Source organism: Thamnophis elegans, chromosome 2, assembly GCF_009769535.1.
Source record: "Thamnophis elegans isolate rThaEle1 chromosome 2, rThaEle1.pri, whole genome shotgun sequence".
In the NCBI taxonomy this organism is placed as follows: domain Eukaryota; kingdom Metazoa; phylum Chordata; class Lepidosauria; order Squamata; family Colubridae; genus Thamnophis; species Thamnophis elegans.
Genome location: NC_045542.1, coordinates 114,347,321 through 114,371,932, shown reverse-complemented (window position 1 = coordinate 114,371,932; position 24,612 = coordinate 114,347,321). Strand labels below are relative to the sequence as shown.

General features: G+C 36.9%; 1 protein-coding gene across 2 annotated transcripts in view; it reads left to right on the top strand.

Annotated features, from left to right (window-relative positions):
- The window catches only part of ERC2 (ELKS/RAB6-interacting/CAST family member 2), a 439,036-nt gene that overhangs the window by 81,347 nt on the left and 333,077 nt on the right, over positions 1-24,612 (top strand). For both annotated transcript variants that reach the window (XM_032211271.1, XM_032211270.1), the window contains exon 2: positions 5,595-6,011. In XM_032211271.1, coding sequence (XP_032067162.1) covers positions 5,595-6,011 — 417 coding nt within the window. The remainder of the gene's footprint in view (positions 1-5,594; positions 6,012-24,612) is intronic.

Genomic DNA, 24,612 nt, shown 5'->3' with positions numbered 1-24,612 from the left:
TCTGAAAAATCTTGCCAAGAAAACTGCAGGGACTGCTCTAGGCCACACAAACACTGACACATTGGATACATGTATAGCAGGAATAAAAGAGTACTGTGAAAGACAGGAAATATAGTAGTTCCTGGAACTGCACTTGGGTGAAAGAAGGGATCACTTTTTAGCACTTCCCTAAAAACCCAATAAAAGTGGAAAGCTGATCCCAATAAGAAAAGGTGGTTATAACACTTTTTGTCCAAATAAGGGAGTTTCTTTCTAAGAGAGAATAAAAAGAGTGAGAAGTATTTCAAGATCTATGTTTAACAAGAGGGAAGGAGGGGGGAAGGGGGAGGGAGAGGGGGGAAGGGAGGGAGAGAGAGAGAGAGGAAGAGAGGGAGAGGGAGGGAGAAGGAGCGGGAGGGAGAGAGAGAGAGGGCAAGGGAGATGGAGAGAGACAGAGAGGGAGGGAGGGAGAGAGAGAGAGACATGGATTTTTTGCCTTTTGCTTCTGCTTTTTCCAGTATTGTTTTATGAGGAGGAAGAAACCATGCTTGCTGAATAATCCCTTATTTTGCAGCTGGGCCACAGGGACAGTGCGATAGTGGTGAATATCTGTAGCTCGAGGATAGGATGAGGGTAGAGGTTTGTTCTCCGAGCTTATGGGCTGGTTGTCAAACATTTCGTTACCAGGCTAGGTAACAGCTTCAGAGGAATGTACAACACTGATAATCTCTAAATTCTGCTGAAGATATTACTTAGTCTGGTAATCAAATGTTTGAAAACCAACCCACAAGTTTGGAGCATCCACCCTCAACAAGAGCTATTTTCAGTTATATGGCATAGAAGAAAATGAATGTACTGGTTTTGCATATTATGTTATTGATCTTGCAGGGAGATCCCTTAGAAATCTAATATATGCATATGTTGCTTGGAACAAAGAAAGTGTGTGTGTGTGGGAGGAGGGAGGGTTAATTCATTTACAAAAGAAAAAAGAAACCCTATTGTAGTAAAATGCAAACACAATGTCTGAAGTTCAAAAACAACTAAATAGTTACAAAATTAAGCAAAGTCTGAGGTAGTACGAGCAGGTCTTGGCAGCTTTGTTGTAAGAAATGTCCGAGAAGTCCTTGGAGGAGATCCAAAGGAATTATTTTACCGAATAAGAATGAGGTAAAAAAATAAAATAAAATGAGCTGTTTAGTCTAACCGAAAATATGTGATGAGTGGGAAACTCTTGTATGCAGTTGCCAATAAAAAAAATAATAATGAATAGGAGAAACTTCAGTGAAGTAAACAGGAACTGCTTTGAAGTCCATTCCTAGCATCCTGGGATTAACCGAGACTGTGAAATCTTCATCTGCCAGGACCTGTTGGCGCTACCATAAAATTGCTGTTTTGTAATGAGCTGTAAGTAGAATTATGGTCTTGTTTCTCTATTTTCCTGCAAAAATGGATCTTTAGATTGACAAGAGAGCCAGATTGGTGAAGTGGTTAAAACATCAGATTAGAAACCAAGAGGCTGTGAATACTAATACTACATTGGGCACCAATGAGAATATCAAACATGATTGAATAGAAGCAAAATAAAAAAAGGTTTACTTACACTTTCCTGCAACCATTCTTTCTATGTTTTAGTCTCCAGGCCTTTAATCATCTCTGCACTTTTTCCATCTCTAAAATTAATTTAGCCCCCTCCCCTTTTCAAAGCATTGGTTGAATAATTACTCTCGTAAACATAGTTAAAGTAAAGATTCCCCTTGCACATATGTGCTAGTTGTTCCCAACTCTAGGGGCAATGATCATTTCCATTTTAAAGCTGAAGAGCCAGTGCTGTCTAAAGACATCTCCGCTGTCATGTGGCCACCATGACTAAACGCCGAAGGGGCATGGAACGCTGTTACCTTCCTGCCAAAGGTGATTCTTATTTTTCTACTTGCATTTTTACATGCTTTCGAACTGCTAGGTTGGCAGAAGTTGGGACAAGTAACGGGAGCTCATTCCGTTACAGGGTACTAGGTATTCGAACAGCCGAACTGCCGATCTTTCTGATCGACAAGCTCAGCAACTTAGCCACTGGGCCCTTGTAAGCATACATATATCCAAATAAATTTGAGGGCATATAGGTTTTAGCTAAACTAAAACTTCCAACATTTGCTTGAGAAAGACCCATTGAGTTCTATGGTTTGTAATCCGAATAGATTTGCTGAGCATGAGCAGTGCTGTTCAGCCAGCATGTTATGCTCTTTTCTCTGCCATCCCTCTCCATGTATTAAGGCTGAGTGCTTCAGTGGAGAGCCTCTTTGTCCATCAACCTCCTCTTGAGTCCTGATTTGCATGGAAATTTTCCATGGATGGAGGGATCTCTCCATGAAGTGAACCTCTAAATGAGAAAAGTTGACAAGTGGAAGGTAAAGTCAGTATTCTTCAACTCAACTACTTGAAACAACTCATTCAATGATTTCTTCGTATTATTACATCTTTCTGTTATTTTCTTTGCAAAAGTCAGAAGGTGTGAGATTAGTTATCTCTCTCCCTGTCCCTCTTGAAATGAAGTAGCTTTTTCTTCTCTCTTGTCTCCTTCAGCCACTTACTTTTATTGTTCATACTCATCATTCAGTTACTCAATTTAACAGTGAAGTTAAAACATACTTCCTCCACTTCATGGCTAATTTGGGACAATATCCACCCCCTCCACAATTATTTTGAATAAATGTAACATTTGTGTGTACACCCTTATATTTTTCTAGAAAGGATTTATGTGTATGCTGGTATGTAGGGATATAAAAAATCTATATCCATAGATAACTAAGCTAAGAGTGAAGCTTATGCATACATATACTATGTGCCAGGAATGGCAGAGTGGGGAATAAATGTGTAAATGAGGAAGGAAATGTTACTAAAAAAGTTTGAAGGAATGCTTTTGAACATTGCAATCAAAGCCTACATCTGCCATAGTTTTAACATTCAATATTTTAAAATTCTAATGGTTCCATTTTTGCTTGTATGATGTTGTATGCCACCCAGAATATCCTGACAGCGATATGGATGGCATATAAATTTAATAAATAAATACTGTAAATAAATTTATTAACTTCCGTCCCCCCGCCCTTTCCAACCTGGAATGTTAAATGAATAAGAACTAACACAGGCAGGAGAAAGAAATCCACTCTAGGAGAAATTTCCTGACAGTGGAAACAATTATAAACAGAAAGGCTTATCTCTAGAAGTTATGGTGTTCCATCACTGGAGGTTTTTAAGAAAATAGTAAACAAACATTTGTCTGGAATGATACAGGTTCTCTTGCTTGAACGTGGGATTGGACTAGAAGACCTCCAAGATCCCTTCCAACACTATTATTCTATGTTCTTATATTCATCATCTCAGTCAAATGACTTACCTTTTAGTTTCCTTAAGTTGTTTTTCTCTAAAATAGATTTTTTTGTGTGACTAGTCTCATCAATTATTTTGGATACTTGGAAACCATGTTGCATCATTTAATGTATGCCTAAGTATGTTCAGTGTCATCCTAAGGATCTTTGTGTATGTGTTTATGTATGGAGGGGACAGAGGGGACGGAGTACAGAAAAACAAACTACCTTGATGGGAGGAATATATACTTCTTTGAGGGACCCCTCAGATTGGTTTAGAATTTTTTTCAACCAAGGTTAATAGTGAAAAACAGAATGTAGTACATTCTGGAAATGGAATTCTGTTAGTAATTTTGTCTATAATTGTGTTCTGCCATTTAACCAGATAATGGCTGGGAGGCGGAGAGGATGTTCCTTTTATTTCTGCTGTACTTGCCTTATTTTTCCTAATAACAGAAAGGTTTTATGTAATTGCCAGCTGGCTTTGGGAATTGATTAAGCAACAGCAGATATTAATCTTTAAACAAATTAACAATAGCTTTGGTTTCAGATGCAATTGCTACCCTTAGTGTTCAGCAATAAAATATAATAGAACTGCATGAGTTTTGGGATCTTCCAAAGTCTAAGCTGGGACTAATATATATTCAGTAGATGACAATAAACACATATGCACATTTTTCAAAACTACACTTCAGTGTATAAAGCCTCATCATATAATCTAATTTGTATAATCAATTCTTAAACATGAAAGTTAATTTTAAACAATAAGTACTGTATACAGTATGTAAAATACAATCCAAGACTGCGAAGTCTAGAAACATAGCTAGCATGAAAATAAATCCTGTTTTTTAATTGATGTTCAGTGTTTATATGCCAGTATTTAATATGATTATGTGACATGCCGGCTCTTTTTGTGAAGGAAGAACATTCAACCCAACACATGTATTTTGAGATGGTACTGTAGGAACAAATACCAGATTGAATTTAATATAGATGAAGATTGGTACCAAGACTAAATAATTTGGTCAATGCATAAATTATAACTTGAATCCAAAGTTGCAATTCTGGATCCTAAAAGTGTCTTGTGCATACTAGACACAATATGCCGCATGGAAAAGCAAAATAAGATTCAAAAACATTTTTTCACCACTAAATGGGACATTTGTGGGGTGGGATAAAAGTGAAGATGGCAGTTGTAGCTCTGTAGTTGAAAGCTCTGCTTTTCTTTAAGGGAGAGGTCTTCAGCTGTGCAGTCACTCCCCCATCTTGACTTTTCTGATTCCCCATCCTCACAGATGCCCCTGTCTGTTGCAAGTTGTCACAGTTAGACAAATCAGGAACGATGATTACAGATTTATCCATTAGCATTGTCAAGGGCATGTGCAGAACACTGCTGGAGATGATTTTTGAGTTATACAAGTTGGAGACTTTGAATCCAACTCAAGTTCTTTTGGTCCTGTGTGCAAAACTGCATTTTTGATTGCATGAAGGGGCGGGTGCATGTGCTAATATTATGAAATTGTAATGCTACTGCATAAGCCAATACTGTTTTTGTTTTCTGCTGGGGATGCTTTAAGTGAGTTTTAGTTCTTTTGGTTGAATCGCTTTGGCCTGCATTTAAACTTTATGTTGATTTTGCTTCATTTTTTTTCCATTTCTCATGCTGTTCAGGTTTTGGATGCCAGGAAAACAAAGGTTTGTTCACTTTTTGCAATCAGTTTTGTTTGCAAAATGTAGCATTTCTTAATGTGTGATTTTGATATGCTTATCTCGGTAGCTGCAACAATCTTGCTTGATAAAGTGGCTCATAGCTTTCATTAGCAACCTCATCCAACAGTTTAACCCCTTTACTTTCATACGGGCGTGATTAGCACTAATCACTTGCACAGTTGCACTGTATGAAAATGTCTAAGCTTCTCTTCCTTCCTACACCCCAACCAAACCTGATTTCTAAGGCTTTTTAGATACAGTGTTTGGTTATGGAATGCTAGTCTTTAACATTTACATTTTTAACACTGCTCTTTTCACCTCCTTGTCATAAGGTTTGTGGTTCACTCTGGGTAGTATGTGTAATTTGTACTGTTTGTGTTTTTCATTCATCTCTCTCTCTATGGTTTCTAACTGCAGCCAAGAAGCATCATAACAAATACTATCACTCTCATGTGTAGATTCTCACCAGAAATTTTACTAATGTTTGGAGTGTTACTTCTTTAATCAAATCTTTACTTAGAAGTTTCTTTTTCATTGCAGCATCTTCAGCTAACAATCCAGGCGCTCCAAGATGAACTTCGAACCCAGAGGGACCTTAACCATCTCCTTCAGCAAGAAAGTGGTAACCGAGGTGCTGAGCATTTTACGATTGAATTGACGGAGGAGAATTTCCGAAGGCTTCAAGCTGAGCATGACAGGCAGGCAAAAGAGTTGTTTCTCTTGAGAAAAACCTTGGAAGAAATGGAGCTGAGAATAGAGACCCAAAAGCAGACGCTGAATGCCAGAGATGAATCCATCAAGAAGCTTCTAGAAATGTTGCAAAGCAAAGGGCTGCCATCCAAAGGAATGGATGATGAAAACGAAAGAACTCGGAGGATGGCAGAAGCGGAATCTCAGGTTAATCATTTAGAAGTGATCTTAGACCAGAAAGAGAAGGAAAACATCCATCTTAGAGAGGTAAGGAAACTGTGCTCATTTTGAATAGAATTCCGCTGCGGTTTTTGCAGAGTCTAAAAAACAAATGGAAACAGGATGGTTGCAATCTTACTTTCTGTAATAGTTTTATAAGTGGTCTTCCTCTCCAACCCACTTCCCAAGTGGCAAGTAGAATGTAAACATTTGAAAGTGATCCCCATGCTTCGACAACACTATTTTTAACTTCTGGCTAGTAGTTCTGTGGAACTTAACTGTAAACTATTATACTTTATATGAGTGATGTTTACTTTGGGGAATGGATGTCTCTGCATGTCATAGTACACTCCTTTCCTCACACAGGGCCTACCAGTCATTCCGTATAGTTTATGCAAAGCAGCCAGCAGTAGAGCTGAATTCTGGATCCTTGTCATGTTAATTGAATGTTGCATCTTACATTTATTGAAGGGGGAAATTTTGGCTCTGTATTACTAGGTAATTTTGCATTTCTGAAAAACAGCTTTTCTATACAAGGCTTAATACTGTTTTTACTGTATTACCGTACAAAAATTGGTCTTGCTTAAGGGTCTGCTGCTGGTTTTTAATAGTACAACCAAAAGAGGGTCTAAAGATCACCAAAAAGTGGCTGGGTTGAATACACACTGTTGATCGTGGGTTAAACGTGGACCCAACTGGACTAAGAAGATCTAAGAATAACACTCTCATTTTCACACATGCCTCCTCTTCCAGCTAGAATGTGCCATATTGAAGTATACATACAATCCTTAACTCATGAGTGTCTAACTTTTCAGCTTGCCTTCAATGCACTAAATGAAGAGAAATTGTCTTGGACTGCATATAAAATATGCATTATAGTTAAGGTATATAAATTACAAATTTTCTTTAAAGGTTTATGATTTTGTGGGGCACATTAGTAGCTGTGCAAGGCCACATACGGCTTGTAGGCCAAGAGCTGGGCATGCCTGCCTTAACTGACCTTTGATCCAATTTTTAATCTGATGATTCCTATGCTAACGTGCTTAATTCCTAGAATTCTAATTTCCTGAAACTATTTTTTTCTAGGAAGAGTTAATCTTGATTAAATCATAAAGCAATTGTACAGATTACAGCCCAAGCATCATTCTTTGTAGCATGTTTTGCAGTAAAGTTTTTGAGGTATATTTGGGGCAAATAATAAACATTGGCACCATTTTTGTAGAAATGTGGGTTTTAGGGAAATTATAGAGTTGCCAGCTTTAATGGAGCAAAAGCTTACTAAGAATTAATCAGATGTGATAGTGAAGAAGAGATGCCAAAAGAAGGTAACTCCTACCTCCTGGAATTCTGTCTCAGCTATTCAAGCTGCATATTTCATGCCAAAACAAGAGATGAACAAGAAGCTTTCAGGCTAATATAGCACATTTCGTTCTTTATGTTACACAGAGATGGGTCAATACTTCTGTCAGTCTTTTTCTAGCTTTGGGGCCATTTTTAATCAATTCTGCCTTTTGTAGCTTATTACGGCAGCTTGACTGGATGTGAATCTATACAAGTGATCTCAGACAATGTACAATAAAGTCACTATGGATTGTACCTTTCTTTTCTTTTTCTGTGTTTATGTCAGCTAATGAGGAGACATTGAAATGCATGTACTGTATATGGGATAGTCAGATTTTAACAGGATACAATGGTCAATTTTGCATACTTATTAGGAAATTGCAATAGATTTACTATTAAAGTTTCCAGTTGTCTTCACAATTATTTTTTAGCTTTAATAGGATACCTCTGTGATTAAGCTATGGGATAAAACATAGAATAAGCAATGGTTTTTTGGAAAACATTAAAAAACTTCCTTTATTCAGAGCAAAAAGTAATCAGACTGCATGAGGCCCATTTTGATGTTTGCAAATAAATGCATGTAGATGAATTTCTTGATGTGAAGGCTGACACCTCTGAGAAAAATGAAGTAAAATGGAGTGTGTTTTGTTTAAAAAATACTTATTCCTTTCATAAAGACAGATAGTGCAGAATTTGTCTCCAAATGTAGTCATTGAAGGTAGCTTTTGTTATCCCTGAACAAATGTTAATAGTGAAAGCATTCTTATTTGAATTGCAGCTTTCCTTCCTACAGTTTTCATTGCAAGATATTTTTATACTGCCTGACTATGAGCAAAGATTATTTACAAATACCTTGTGTTATTGTGCTTTGTATGTTCAACAGATACTTAATAATACTTAATAATATGCATTATATTCATATTATTAATAATATGCATTATAAGAGGATACTTAATGATATGAGCCAATAGTGTGCTGAAGCTGCCAAAAAAGACAACATAGCCCTAGGATGCATTAACAGAGGAATAGAATCAAGATCACACAAAGTGTTAATACCACTGTATAATGCCTTGGTAATACCACACTTAGAATACTGCATCCAATTTTGGTTGCCACAATGTAAAAAAGATGTTAAGACTCTAGAAAGAGTACAGAGAAGAGCAACAAAGATGATTACGGAACGGGAGACTAAAACATACAAAGAATGGTTGCTGGGATTGAGTATGTTTAGTTCAATGAAAAGAATGATGACTGGGGTGACATAATAGCAGTGTTTCAATACTACTTTGTGGAGTTGCCACAAAGAAGGCGGATTCAACCTATTCTTCAAAACACCTGAAGGCAGGGCAAGAAGCAATAGAAGGAAATTAATCAAGGAGAGAATCAACCTAGAATTAAGGAGAAATTTCCTGACAGAACAATTGATCAGTGGAACAGCTTGTCTCAAGAAATCATGGATGCTCCATCACTGGAGGTTTTTAAGAAGAGACTGGACAGTCACTTGTCTGAGATGGTATAGGTTCTCCTGCTTGAGCAGGGGGCTGGACTAGAAGACTTCCAAGATCCCTTCCAGCTCTATTCTATTCTAAAAAAAAATTGTCGTGTATAGGGTTTCCTGCCTAAGAAGGGGCTTGGACTAGAAGATCTTCAAGATCCCTTCCAACTCTGTTATTCTGGATACACTCAAATATTTAGCTTTTCCCAAAATGAGTAGAACATGTTTAGTCCTTTGACAATAAAATAGCAAAAGAACAAGCAAAGTTTACACATGATTAGCAACCAGCTATTTCAAAACCAGGATTCCCAAACTTTCTCTTATAGATCAGTGGATCCAAATAGAATTAGATTTGGAGTAACCAGAAACCGCAGCATTAGTATTCTTATAATCTCTGTAAAATCTCTTAACAAAGTTTACACTAACTGTATGATTTAGGGAGGAAATGTGTGAACACCTGGACAGTAACTTTTTCCCACTCTTCTTAAAATGTTTACTTTCCAAGCCTTCAGACAATTCAAAGCATCGGCAAAAGCCTTTGTAAAGTTCTGGTTGTTACTGGACATCTTGCATCTGTTCCAGATAGTAATCCTCTTTTAACATTGACTTGCTCAGCGACTGTCCAAAGTTGCAATAGTGGCAAACAAGGCATACTTATGACTGGTCCTTTTAGCTGTGGCTGTTACACTATTACAACATCCCCAAGGTCACTTAATCATGATCTGAACATTCAGCAAGTGGCTTGCAATGAAGATGCCACAGTGTTCTGCAGTACCACAACTGCCATTGGTGGCTTTCCCTGCCAGTGTTCCATAAGCAAAGTCATTGGGAAGCTGGCAGGAGGTTGCATATGTTGAACATGGGAATGCCGGACACTGTGACTGTGAAGGATTTACCAAACAACGACCATTAGGACAGCCAGCTCTGTTGTTGCAGGTGGTGCAGTGATATAATACTTTATGAATATATCGCATAGCGACAGATTCCTCGCTCCAATTACCCTTGGTAAGCATGGATTATTAGTAAAAAGAAAATGTAGGCAAAAGAACCTACGTTGGTTTTAAATTGTGTAAATTAAAATTTATTTACTTATTCTATTAAATAAATGACTGGACGGTTCACAAAGAAAACATATTCATCTAAAATTATACTTTGAGCAACTTGTAGACTTTTGTATTTGGGCAACATTTGTGATTAAAGGTAGTTTTTCCAATACACATTTTCCAATGTTTATAACAAGTTATTTTTTTGTATCTGTTTTTTTCAAACTGCCTTAAAAGAATTTGGGGATGTGATTTATGAGTTGAATAGGTGAAATTGTAATGCCCCCCATAACAAACTGCTCTCAGAAGTCAGCACTGCTAATATACTGAAAATTGGAGGCTACAGTATTTTGACCCAAAATGGGAAAGGTGTTCTAAAATAAAGTTTAAAATCACTTCATAAATAACATTGTACTTGTACATAGGCAGTGTATTAATCATGCTGTTTCAACTTTATGATGGCCAGTATGGGTCTATACTTCAACTCAGATTTCCATATTAGTACACAGCAAATTATATTTTATAACTATATTTTATTGTTATTATATTAAATAATATAATACATTTAATTAACTTTCCTGTTTCAAAATGAAGGCTTCCTGACTTTTACTTTCAAATTTTGTCACACGTGATTTAAAAAAAACATACCATTCTTTATTAATCATGTGGATATCTAGCACAGATGCTTATTATTACTTCTTAAATGTAGTGACCTCACATGCTTTACTCTAAGTACCTTAAGGATTTTTTAAAATATTTTTTTATTACTGCTGTTAAAATCTTCTCTTTAGTTGATACATCTCTAATAAAGTGTAAAGTTCCACTAAGTGTTTTATGTATACATATACTCTCACAAACCGAGTATACATTTAATGCGTTTTCCCTAAAAGCAGAATATGATGTCATCATTATGTGCAGTTTTTAACCCAGGCTTCTATCAAAGTTGCTTTGTTAAACTGAAAAATAGGGTGGTGATATATGTAAGTGTATAATTATACAAGTAACTGTTTCAAATGCTGGACAACTTAAACCAGAAAAAAACTTTGCTTCTCTGTCTGCAAATAACCAACTGAAGGATGGGGACTGATAATAGAACTTGAACTACTGACATGAATTATTTATGGCAAAGTTTTTAGAACTTATTCACAGAGTAACATTTCTTCTGTGAAACAGATGCTTTGCAGACATTTGTGTTTATTGTAAATGCCTTTCATTGGAGCCAGTTATAATTTACTAAGGAAACCTTTTATCAACCCCAAGCATTTCTTTCTCCATCCCTTTGAGAAGTTAGTTATACAGATTAGCAACCACTCCAACACCAGCCTCTTTATTAGGTTCATTTTGACTTCTTTTAGAAAAGCTCACAAACTGTGAATTGTGCTTGAATATATGCAGATATGGTATAAATATAACTGCATGAGCTCAATATGTGGGTATGTAACATTTCTCTCTTTGTGTATATATATGTGTTCGTGCATGCTATGAATACCACCCTATCAAAAAGGCGATTGTATTTTATTAAAATTCTGTGTATAAATTAAAATACAATATTTTGGACCGAATTCGTAGGTGTGGAGGAGGAAGCTTTCATAATCTTGGCACAGACCCCAGACAGGAAAACATAGATTCACTCCAATTATATTCCTGAAAACAGTAATTATATTTAAGGCTGGCTGAAGGCATTTTTGCTGCCTCAAGCACTACCACAGCCAAAATATTAGGCCCAAAGGCAGGGCAAGCTTTTTTTGCTACCTGAAGCACAGCATGATACAAGTGCCTTTCTCTTGACTCTTTATGGTAACTTACTTACAAGTAAGTAAATTAAATAACTGAAAATGTACTGTGCCTTTATAACAAAAGGGCGATGGTGGCGGGACTGATGTGGAAAATGGCACCCAATAGTCTTCATATTTAGACTGCTTTAATTTTCTGCCCAGCTACAGAAAGACAAGTTATTAGCATTAACTCCCCCAATGTAGTTTTCTTCTATTCATCTTTTTTTAATTATAGGAAATTAAAACTAATAACCTATTTTATTTAAACCCATGTCAAAAGGTGCCAGGAAATTATGCTGCAAGTGAGTGCAAAAGGAGATGAGGGCTGCATGGACCTACTGGCTGTGTGGGATGCTTATCACAGCATTTTAACTTAAATAATGAAGGCAAGTGGAGCCCAATTCTTCCCCAGCAGAAGATAAAACTCATCACATCATTCACACTGTCCCTGGGGGCATAGCATTCTTAGACAACAGGTAAAAACCACCATTCCCTGCCTTCCCAATCTAGATTCAGTGATGATAATTACCATATGCACCAGAGTATAGGACGCACCAAGATTTTGTAGAGGTAATTTTTTTAAAAAAAGGTGTTGCACTCTGCAGGCCTCCCAAATCCTCTGTATGCCTCATTTTTTGTGGAAAAACACCCCTGTTCTTTTGCAAAAAAAGGGGGGGGCATGCATATGCTTTGGGAGGTTTGTGGAATGCTCCTGGGGCCTGAGTGGGGAGCAGAAACAGGTTAAAATGCCCCATTTTTCTGCTTGTTTTTGCCCTCCCCAGCTCCCAAGAACCCTTTGCAGGCCTCCCAAAGCCTATGCACATCCATTTTTGAAAGGAGGTGGGGTTTCAGGAGGTCAAAAATGCTATATTCAGTGTATAAGACACACCCAGTTTTTCACTCTCTATTTTTTTGGGGAAAAGGTTTGTCTTATACTCCGAAATATACAGCATAATGACATATCTTAGGAGGCCTGACATGTCCATTTCTTAGGAGAGCATATGTGACTTCATTAACTAGGCCAACAAAGTTTCTGCTAGCCCAACTGGGCTCTAACAAGGCTGGCAAATTATTCTGTACTTGTAGATTTATTGCAGACCAGTTTAAGGACAGAAGTTGGGCTATTTCTCACCTAGTTTTATCAGACAAAATAAGATTATCACTGTCCTGGATGGGCTTTGACATATATGGACAGTTGGCTGAAAAGGGACAGCCATCGTTAATGCTGTCTAAGTGACAGCTCACTGGTACAGAGGTGCTCTGTAAGACTAGCAACTCCTGTCAAAACTGCACAGCTCACTGATGTTTGGTTGGAGAAGCCTTCACTTTTGCTTCATTCTTGTTCCATCTTTCATCCATTGCCCTGGTAGCCATACTATTTTTGGATGTGGGGTTGCTAGTCTTTCTGTTACTGAGTGGAATGGGAAGTGGGCAGTTTTGTTGCCAGTTTCATTCTAGCTTCCTCAAAGTGGTACTTTCCAAGTAATAAAAACAGCAGGAAGCCATGGCTGTGCTAAATTCATTGTTGGCAAAAACAACGAAAAATTGGTGGAGTCTTTCCTAATGAAAAATCTGCAGTACATTATTTTGAAACACAAACAACATACCCCTAGCAGAACCAAGCTTCCTTTCCTAGTTTAAATTGAAGTTCTATGCAAGGAAATATTTATATTTTTACATAGAAAGGAAACCAGAGGTGGGTTTCACGTAATCTTACCACCGGATCGCCACACGCCGAAAATGTGAGAGTGTGTGCAGCTTGCATGGCGCAGTGGTTAAATGCAGCACTGCAGGCTGCAGGTGACGCAGTGGTTAAATGCAGCACTGCAGGCTACTGCTAGATCAGCAGGTCAGCGGTTCAAATCTCACCGGCTCAGGGTTGACTCAGCCTTCCATCCTTCCGAGGTGGGTAAAATGAGGACCCAGATTGTTGGGGGCAATATGCTGACTCTCTGTAAACCGCTTAGAGAGGCCTGAAAGGCCTATGAAGCGGTATATAAGTCTACTGCTATTGCATGCATGCGTGCAGCTTAGAAAATGTGGCTAAATGGGACAGCATAGGGCATAGCCAGGGCAGGTGGGCAGGCCCACCTGCAGGTCGCCACTATCGGTTTGCCTGAACTGGTCTGAACCAGCCTGACCCGGCTGAATACCATCACTGAAGGAAACCTTCCTACGCAAAGTCATCTGTTGACTTTGGGCTAGTACAGGGAAATGGAAATGTTATGTCATGCCAGTTGTACCCATTCATGGATTGAGGGGCCCGGCATATGGTCAATCACATTGTGGTATCTTCCTGATTGGATTGTTGCAATGCAATCTACATGGGGCTGAAAACCACCTGGAAGCTTTACTTGATCCAAAATACAGTGGCATGGATAGTTATGGGTGCGGTTCCCTATGCACCCATAATATGGCTACTGTGAGAGATGCACTGGTTCCAGTGGTGGGATTCAAATAATTTAACAACCGGTTCTCTGCCCCTAATGACCAACTAATTAGATGTGGCTTGGTGGTCATGTGACTGGGTGGGTGTGGCCAACTCAACATCACTCACATCGATGGGTGCTTCGCCTTAGCTGTTACAATGTAATGAGTCAACCAGAGAGGCAGTTTCTTTAAGTAGGGCAATAAAGATTAGGCTAGAAACAATACCAGAATGTCTCCTTCCTGCTTTCTCTTACAGGATTAGCCCTGTAAAGTGGGGGGAAAAAACAAATTGAGATTTCTTCCAACTACCAGTTCTCCAAACTGCTTAGAAAGTTAATAACTGGTTGTCCTGAATAGGTGCGAACTGGCTGAATCCCACCACTGACTGGCTCTCAAAAGGCCGCCAAATATGATTCAAGGTGCTGGTTATGATCTCTAAAGCCTTTCATGTCATAGACTTTTTCCAAGAACATCTCTCTACCTGATATTCTCCCAGAGGGAGAGCCTGTTCCAGGTTCCTTCTTTCAAAACTTGTCATCTTATGGAAGCTAGAAAGCCTACCTTTTCAATGGTTGTACTTGTTCTATGGAATGATTACTTTCATCCCTCCCCCCCATATAACTCTTGTATTTTGTTGCTTTCAGGAAAATCCATTAAGATCTGGCTCTTCCCCAAGGCATTAGTGGCTAGTTTAGTGGGGGTTATATTTTGGTAGTTTGGTTGCCATTTTATATTTTGCAATATTATATTGTCTGAATAGGTGAGTTTTCAGTTATTGTCTGTAGATGTGAGAAATGGAAAACAGAATAGAATAGAATTCTTTGATGGCCAACTGTGATTGAACACACAAGGAATTTGTCTTTGGTGCATAGGCTCTCAATGTACACAGAAAAGACAAGATTCATTCATCAAGATTCATAAGGTACAACACTTAAAGATAGTCATGAGGTGCAAACAAGGAATCAGGAAACAATATTAATATAAATTGTAAGGATGCAAGCAACAAAGTTAGTCTTGCAGTCATAAGTGGGAGGAGATGGGTGCTAGGAATGTTGAGAAGACTAATAGTAATAGTAATGCAGCCTTAGTGAATAGTTAAGTGAATAAAATAGAGGTAGTTAGGTTCTTATCTAAAAACATTCATTATTTATGCATGTGTGCATGTATGTATAAATGTCTTCCCCCCTTTTCCTTAATTAATAAAAATCTCTAATTCTTTAAAATACTGTTCTGTTAACATTTAAGTAGACAAATTTATAATCCTGTATGGATAATATAGTACTGATTGCATTATATCCAAGTACTTCAGGTTCTTGGATTTTTTTTTAAAAAAGTAAAACCTTAAGAAGTTATATAATTGCCAAACACATGCAATATGATGATTCAGTATCATATTGTTGCTGTTTTTAATGTACCTCCTGCTGATTTTCTTCTTGAGATTCAGCACTAATACAGAAATACAACCTACCCAGTTGAAGCTTAGTTTTACAGTATATAATCTCAATTGTAAAACGCAATGGGGAAATATTTGGATCAGGTGAGTAGTATCTGCAGAGATTTATGCTGACATTTGCTTGCATCTTAGTGGGAATATTCCTGAAGACATCACATCTGAGGTTTGGGTTTTGCATGTTTTATCCTAGATAAATGGGAAAATACCTTCAAAATAGGAAAATACATTTTACAAACGTTTTCTATTACATTGTTATGTTCCATGGTGGCTCAATGGTTAGAATGCAGTCTTGCAGGATAAATCTGCCCACACACTGGAGTTTGATGCTCACTGGCTCAAGGTTCCATCTTTCCAAGGTTGGTAAAATGAGGACCCAGATTGTTGGGGGCAATATGCTGACTCTGTAAACTGTTTAGAGAGTGCTATAAAACACTAAGAAGCGATATATAAGTCTAAGTGCTATTGCTATTTCTATCTTAAGCTTTTTAGTAGGATTAATAATGCTTTTTATGGGCTTTATACTGTATATTATTGCATTCAGAGTACTGGCCATCTTGGTAGCAATAGAAAAGCTGGAAATTAAGTAAAAGAAAAAGATTTAAACTACCAATAGAGATACACTTATTTAGAAATAAATATACATAATGGGAATTATTTACTAGTATGGTGGTGGAGAGACGATTAGGATATGAATTATTTGCACTGTTTTTTGACCTGTAAAAAATAACACTTCTAGAAATGGGGCTTTCATTATAGAGGTACCCCAATTGCTGCCAGGGACGAATATATTGATGAAGAATCAATAAATGGGATGTTCTAGGAAGAGATCTGTTTATTTTGAATCCACTGGATCCAAAGTCATTCTATTACTGTGGTTAATCTAATATAGGCCAGTCAACCATACCAGCCATGGATCAGGCATAGTTAATTTATCCCATATTGCTAATGTGAGACGGGTGGGTGCATTTAGTAATATCACGATTTTCACATTGCACATTTTTGGCCTTGGCCAGCACGAAGTGGTAATGTTGGAATGTGCAAGAAGATATGCCAACATTATTTCTCCCCAGCCCCACAATAATTTGCTCTTTATGTGTGTTTAGGATTAGGAACGTAGCCTAAAGGTGTGTCATTACCATTTACCATTCTAGGTTTAGCAGCTATGTGACTGTTTTTCCTTCTCCTTCCCCAAATATCTTTTTTCCTTTTCTGTTTATTTTTTCTGTCTTAATTATAAGAGGAGCAGCAAGAGCCTCTTGAAGATTTGGATCAGGAAATAACTGGTTGGTGAAAAAATAAATTCATCATGAAACATTTAATACATTCACATAGACATATATAAACAGATGGTATGACTTGGGTTGTATTTCAAGACATGGATTTGCCTTTTAGGGTCCTCCCAGTAGCTTGGATTATGGTTTTAAATCAATTAAAATCCATCTTTTCTTACTCAGTGGATGTCCAGTGAGCCTTTTTTACTTCCTTGGAGGCAAAGGTTAAATTGATCTAAGTGTAAATAATCATGCCTAGAGCAGCTGATAGTCATGGTAAGACTGCAATTATATAGGTTCACTAGATGGCACTATTGAATGAGGATTGTAAGATTTCACTGTTTTTGCAACCCAGTAAGCCACAGTTCCTCAAACCCTTGTAATACATGACTTCTAAGAACTACTTCTGGAATGATAAACTAATGGGTGATTTTTTATCGGGACCTGGTTAACATTTGATCCCTGTTTGCAAAAGTCCCCTTCTCTCTCTATTTTTTTTTAAAGAACTTATCTCCTCTTCTGGCAACTTTTAATCAGAATTTAGGATTTTACAAAAAATGAAATTGCTACATGAAATTGAGCCATCTTAATTAAAAATAAAGTCGCCTCATAATAAATCTGTGTCATTCTGTTGCAGCAGATGAGTGTGGAATCCAAACCCCTTTTCCTGTGTATCTGTATTGCTTGCAGCCTTAAGGGAGTAGATAAAATATAATAAAATCAATTTATGACGAATGCTCAAAGTGGAGCAGATACATTTTGTGAAATCAGAATGTTCCAAAGTTATTTTTCTGTATGCAGTTAAAACGGCAGTTTCAGTGCTATAAAACCAGACCAGATGGTTTATAAGTAGAGCTCCAGAACCCCGGAAAAGCCTCACGTTACCTGATTGGCTCCAAAAATACATCATGTGCAGATGTATCACCGAAGCACAGCAATATTTTATTTTAATGAAATGCCTCATAACCTTACCTGCTGTATAGTATATTTATTTTAAAAATGATTAGTCTGAGTTAAACTTTAAAATAACTATTGGTAATCGAACAAAAGGGTTTTTTAGTTCGGCAGACTCAGTAGTACTTCAGGGGCAATGATAATAAGTTAATTCATTTATTTAACAATACTTTACCAATACAGCAAATATTAAAAATTATGGAATTATTTTTTTAAGAACAGTTCTGAAACCTTTTCTTTTCAACCTCATATTGACTTTTTGTGTGTGTGTGGAGAACTATATATAAAAACAGTCAGTCAAGCATCAGTCTCCCAAGTACATCAAACAGGAAACACAACAAGATGAACTAATTCCACTTTATTGTAAGGCTACTGTAACAGAATCTGATAAGTCTGAAAGTACAAGCTGTGTCTTTTTACTACCTGATAAATTAGGGCGGAATTTTTCTAAGTTTCTTCCTCTGCCTGTTACTCGATGGTTGGCTCCTCCTCCTTTTGTTTGATAGTTTCTTAGAAGCATCTCTTCTCCCCATCTTCCAAAGTTGTTGTCACATTCCATTACAGGAGGGCAAAAATCATGCTTAATTTGATTTAATTTATGATTACTTTTAGTTACAATGAACTATAATTTACTCTCTATCTTGTTCTGTCAGATTAAAAATTATGATTTGTAACAACTTTGGAGAGCTCACCTCCAAGGTTTGGGCAATTCCTATGTAGCTCTATTGTGGCCTACTTATTTAAAGTAATAGCATTTAGACTTATATACCGCTTCACAGTGCTTTAAAGCCCTCTCTAAGCAGTTTACAGAGTCAGCCTATTGCCCCCAACCATCTGGGTCCTCATTTTACCCACCTCAGAAGGATGGAAGGCTGAGTCAGCTTTGAGCCTGGTGAGACTCAAACTGCTAAACTGCAGGTGGTCAGCAGGCAGTGGAAGTAGCTGCAGTACTGCATTCTAACCACTTCACCACCACCGCTCATCTAAAGAGAATAACATGAAAGTTTAACAGACCTTTAAATGTTGTAATGATTAAGAGTTGATTTCTTATTTGTCTGATGGCACTTTCTAATGGCCAACAAGAGCGGTTATTATATGAAAATCAAATGGATAGTAGAATTCCATGAGTATTGATGAAATATTATTTTTTTAAACAGAATAAAAAGATGAATTAATTAAAAACATTGGACCAATATTAGATGATTATGTGAGAAGAATTACTAGAAAATCATATTCAATCATTTTTTAAAAATATGTGATTTTCTTTTTCAGGTGATTGTATTTATTTGTCTTACAGCAAATAATACAGCAAATAATAATAAGGTATATAATAATAATAATAATAATAAGGTATATAATCCTTGTGATTTCACACTTGTGCACAAATTGGAATGATATCTAATGATATCTAATCATCTTAGAAACTGATACTCGATAAAGAGGAATTAGGTTAGGTTATAAAGGCATTTCCAGAAAGAGAACTGCAATATAATTGAATGTGTTTAAGAAAGGGGGTTACAAGCAGCACAGTTATAAGCAAGGAATAGATGTGAAACTTGTAGGGAATTTTTAGGATAATGGAAACATAGATAGCATTAAAAAATGAAGAGCATTTAAGCCTTCTCTGCAGATTTTCAAGTTAATTGGCACAAGAGATAGGTGAGATCAATAATTTCAGCTTTGTTAACTGCTTTTAAAAGAATGAATGACATCTTATTACTTCAAACCTAGTGAAGGTAAATAAAGAATGGCTAATGCTGCTGACCAGAGCTGTAGTAATTTGCAGTCACAATTTCAGAAGAAAAACCAAGATCACTATGTTGTTGTTAGTTGCAAAGTTGTGTCCCACCCATCACAACCCCATGGACAATGTTGCTCCAGGCCTTTCTGTCCTCTACCATCCCCTGGAGGCCATTCAAGTTCACACCTACTGCTTTGGTGACTCCATCCAGCCACCTCATTCTCTGTCGTCCCCTTTTCCTTTTGCCTTCAATCATTCCCAACATTAGGCTCTTCTCCAGTGAATCCTTCTTTTAGGATTCCTCCCTTATAGGATTACTATAAAACTGTGCAAATAAAACCTGGTGAAAATGAAGAAATGTAAAAGAATGCATCTAAAAGTCTCCCCTTAACTTTCAAACCAACTGATATAAAACAATCTAGATCTTAACCCAGATTTTGATTTTGAGCAGCTAAACCATATCAACCTGTTCCTCTTAAATGTGAGGCTACAATGTAATGTGTATTTGTTTGGAGGAAGAAAAAGCTTTACAGAATCATTGAAGCATAGGGTTGGAAGGGACCTTTGAGGTCTTCTAGTCCGACTCCATGCCCAAGTCAGGATCTTCAGACCATCTTGGACAAATGGTTGTCCAATCTTTTCTTGAAAACTTCCAATGATGACACATCCCAAAATCTGGGAGTCATGCTGTTCCGTTGCTTAATAGTTCTCCCTGATGTTAAATCCCTCCTTATTTCCAGGTTAGATCTCACTCTGAAGACCTTCAACCCATTGCTTCTCCTATCCTCAGGTGCTGTGGAGAATAAACTGATGCCCTCTTTCCTGTAGTATCTTTCAAGTATTGAAAAACTCTCCACTAATTATCTGTTTTTCATAGGATGTAGCCTCCAGAACCCTTGTCAACTTTGTTGTTCTTCTCTGCACTGTTTCTAGGGCCTCAGCATTTTTATTGTATTTATTGTGACCAGGACTGGACAAAGTATTTCAAACGTTGCTTCATGTCTCTCTGTTTATGCATCCCAAGGCTATATTGACTATTTTGCCAGATGCAGCATACTGCTGACTCATGTTTAAGCAGTGGTCTACCAGGACACCTACTGTAGATCCCTCTCATAGGCACTATTGTTGAGCCAGGTACCAGCTATCCTGTACCTTACTTTTCTGACCACTGAACTACATCTTGTTGATTAGGGCCCAATGCTCAAGTCCTTCAAGATCCTTCTGAATCTTGAGTTTATCTTCCATAGTGTAAGCCGTTCCCCCTATGTGTGTCATTTGAAAACTTGATGTGTGCCCCTTCAATCCTCACATCTAGATCATTTATGAAGATGTTCAAGAGCACTGGGGCCTTTGAGGAATCCATCCACAAACTTTCTTCCTTATTTCCCTAAGCATAGATGTAGTTTCATTAAGGACCACACAATGAGTCTGTGTATTTCATGATTATTGCCTGATATATTCTTCATATTCTGGAAAAAAATTACTTTGTAAGATCAAGCACTAAATGAAGTTTTAATGCACTTTTTGCAGACTATTAGAATTCAGCACATCAATGGTTACAGTTTTTAAAAACGGAGTACCAATAAGCTAGTTTAAGATACTTTCCCATGTATTTCAGCCCTAAAGAAATTCTATTTTTTCTTTTTTTTAGCAGATTTAGGAAATAAGAATGTTGTAGGTCTAAAACTTTGTTGGCTTCTAACACCTCATCTAAAATGGTTAATGTTCCCATAGCGATCTGTATTCACTTACACTGCAAAATGCTTTTGGGAAGCTGTTCTCTTGGAATAAAATGAACTGGAACTACTTTGAAAACAAAACAAAATCCAGAATCCTCCCTTCTAGCCACATTATTTTTAATGTACTTATTTTGGGCTGTTGGACGAAACATCTAGATAGGCATTTGCAGAATTTAAACTGAAAGACTAAATAATTTTGTTAGAAATGTATGATTACTAAATGTCGTGACAGTAATGGGATGGGATATATGCAAAAAGTATACAGAATTTGGGTTTTAAATTTTTGTCATGTAAAGCCAGCCTAGGTCATGTTGTCACAAAGTAGCACAGACTTGAAAACAAATGAGCCAGATAAGAAACCAAACTGCCAGTTTTGCTCTTAGCTTCCAACATAAAGATTTCTTGGCCTGATTGCTGCATATTCAAATATGTTTGGCAATATTTTTCAAAACACTCCTTTACTATACTTAGCATTTACAGTACTGGACTTTGTCTTTAATACAGGAAGCCCCTCCGGGATTCTGTAATGTGCTAAAAAGATCTTGTCTAAAACTCATGAAAATAAATAACATCTAAAATCTGGTTTGAATAAATGACTAAAATGAACAAAAACCGTTTTTGTGTGTTCAGTTTATATGTAGAGTTTATGTGTATGTTTATATATATGTACATACTGGCATCCCCATAGCTATAGGGTGACATATATTATAAAATCTACAGTCATGCACCAAGGAGCTGTTTTGGTCATAGATCTTTCTTGTTGTTTGAGAGAGAGGGATTACTTTTCCAACAATATATTTTCAAAACTAACTAACTTTCTTTCTTTCTTTCTTTCTTTCTTTCTTTCTTTCTTTCTGTCTTTCTTTCTTTCTTTCTTTCCTTCCTTCTTTCTTTCTTCCTTCCTTCCTTCCTTCCTCCCTCCCTCCCTCCCTCCCTCCCTCCCTCCCTTCATGCCTGCCTTACCTTGCCCTGCCCTGCCCTGCCTTTCCTTCTTACAGAAAACTGATCATCCCATTGAGCAGCTTGACTTATATGAGGTTCCACTCCTGTTTTTAGTATTCTTACTCTTTTGATATGGTTAGCAATGAAAATTTAACACATGCAATCAAGTTAACTGCTCAAATGTGATTAACTGTAAAAGAGGTGAGTTGCCTTGTTGGAGGTACCTCTACTCATCCTCTCCATTATAGAAAAAGATTTCTTTCAGAGATCTCCCTGATTTCTATTGCAATCTCCCTTTGGAGTAAAGCAAATATCTTTTTATTCTGCCGCATTTAAAGGGTGGATTGTATATACTGCCCAATTACAGTATATATTAAAATGAATTTTTCTCTACTGGTTTAAAACCGATTGCCATATGTGCAGCCTTTAACTTTTTGACTGTACCTACACAGTATTACTTGGCTTTGTTCATGGTGATATAAGCCATTGTGGCAACTATTTGCTATCAGGCAATTAATATAGGTAAGATTTTTCAGTATAGATAAATAGATAAATATAGATGTACAGTATCTGTGTAGCTAAATAGGACTCTCCATTTAAAATATTTGCAAGTACTTCATTGTGGCTAATTATATTTTTATGTTACATTGATTGATCGATTGATAACTGATTATGTGCTATCAAGTCAGTGTTGACCTTTAGCAACATAGATTTGCTCCATGATGATCTGTCTCTAATTTGGTCTTTCAGGTTTCTCTTCCAATTGATTTTATGTTGAAAATGAAAATGGGCCAATCTGAAGGGAGGAGGAAATTGGACTGATGTTGAGTTAGCGTATATTTGCAAGAAGCCAACTTAGTTCATTTGTAAATATGTGCAAAGCCAGCAGGCTCATATGTTAAATTAAATTGTGGGAAAACAGATCATTTTTAAAAAGTATTTGATAGCATTTTCAGCATACTTTTAAACATACTGCTTGGTAATCTGAGAATGTACAATCTAGTTTCAGTCCCTCTGGTTTTATATCAAAAGCACAATGGAGACGTTTTGGTAATATGGATGTTTTTAAAAATGACATATGAAAAGAGCAAGGAAGATGCCATTTGCAGGGCCAGCCATGCTGCTAAGCGCCATTGTACCTCCTTGTGTAGCAGATCTACATGGAAAATCTATAGTCTAATGGTGGAGCACAAGCTGAGAAACTTGGAAAGTGATTGGTATTTCAGTCAATCCATCAATCATCAAGTATTATATCTAGAAGATTGCACGTAACATTTGAGAGCTGTTCTGATCTAGTATAGTAGAATGTAGTGAGCTAGATGAATCAAGTCTATGTTGGTTTGAGAGAAGCTCTGGTATGGAAAAAGGTTGTTCAAACCTCTGGCTATATAGTGGTACATGGCAGCAGTGAGTAGGCTAGTTGTTGGGGGCAGCTGACTTAGCAGATAGGTCATAAATGCAGGTAGGACCAAATGGATCCAAATTTTGTTCATGTGTCTGTGAGGGGCATTGCAATAGTGGAACTTTGAGCACTTGTCCTAAATCCCTTTGCTCAATGTGATCCTAATTTGGAGCATTCTCTGAATGAATAGACATTAAGCAGGGACTACCTGTAACTAATACACTGTCTCTTGCGTTTAGAAGATAGGATTTAAGAAACCACTGAAAGTCAATTAAGGAGAAAAATGGAGAACTTTTAAAAAAAGTATTGAGCAACTGAAATTTAGAGTTCTTAAGAATGGAGAATTTTTGGAGAAGATAAGCAGAGAAAAAAAATTTAAGAATAGAAATGGAGATTTTGGGAATATGATGTTAACATTTATAGTTTCTGCAGTAAATTGAAAAAAAAATGCTAACTTTTGTTACTCTTTGACAAGGATCATAAAGTTTCTGGGTTGAGAGGAATGCTATGGCCTTACCTCAAATGTTAAATTAAATATACATTTAATTGATATTAATTTGATCAAATAATAAATATATTTTATTATAGTTGGTGATCAATGTTAATGTTAATTGATCTAAGGCAAATCAGATAAAGTACAACATAAAAATAAAGACATAAAAACATCACAGAACTAATGTAAACAGTTACTGAAATTATTAAGCAAATTACCAAATGATTAAAATTCAGTGAAGCTGACATAATTATTGCCTGTTCACATGTTAATAGTTCACTTCTATCATGTTAACATTCAATGATAAAATTTAAAACCTTTTAGGACTATACTTTTAATTTTTCGGGTGGGGTGGGGGTGGGGGGTAGGCATATACAGTCCTGGAAGTATTATATTACTACAATGGAAATATAATGTTCAGAGTATTACTATAGCCCAATGTTTAAAGAGATTGAATTGTGACATAAAAGCACCTTTTGCAGTCTTTCTTTCTTGCAAAGAAAAAGTGACTCAAAGGCCAAGAATTAATAGATCTTTTTTAAAGCCAGCATTTACTAGCTGGTATCCAAG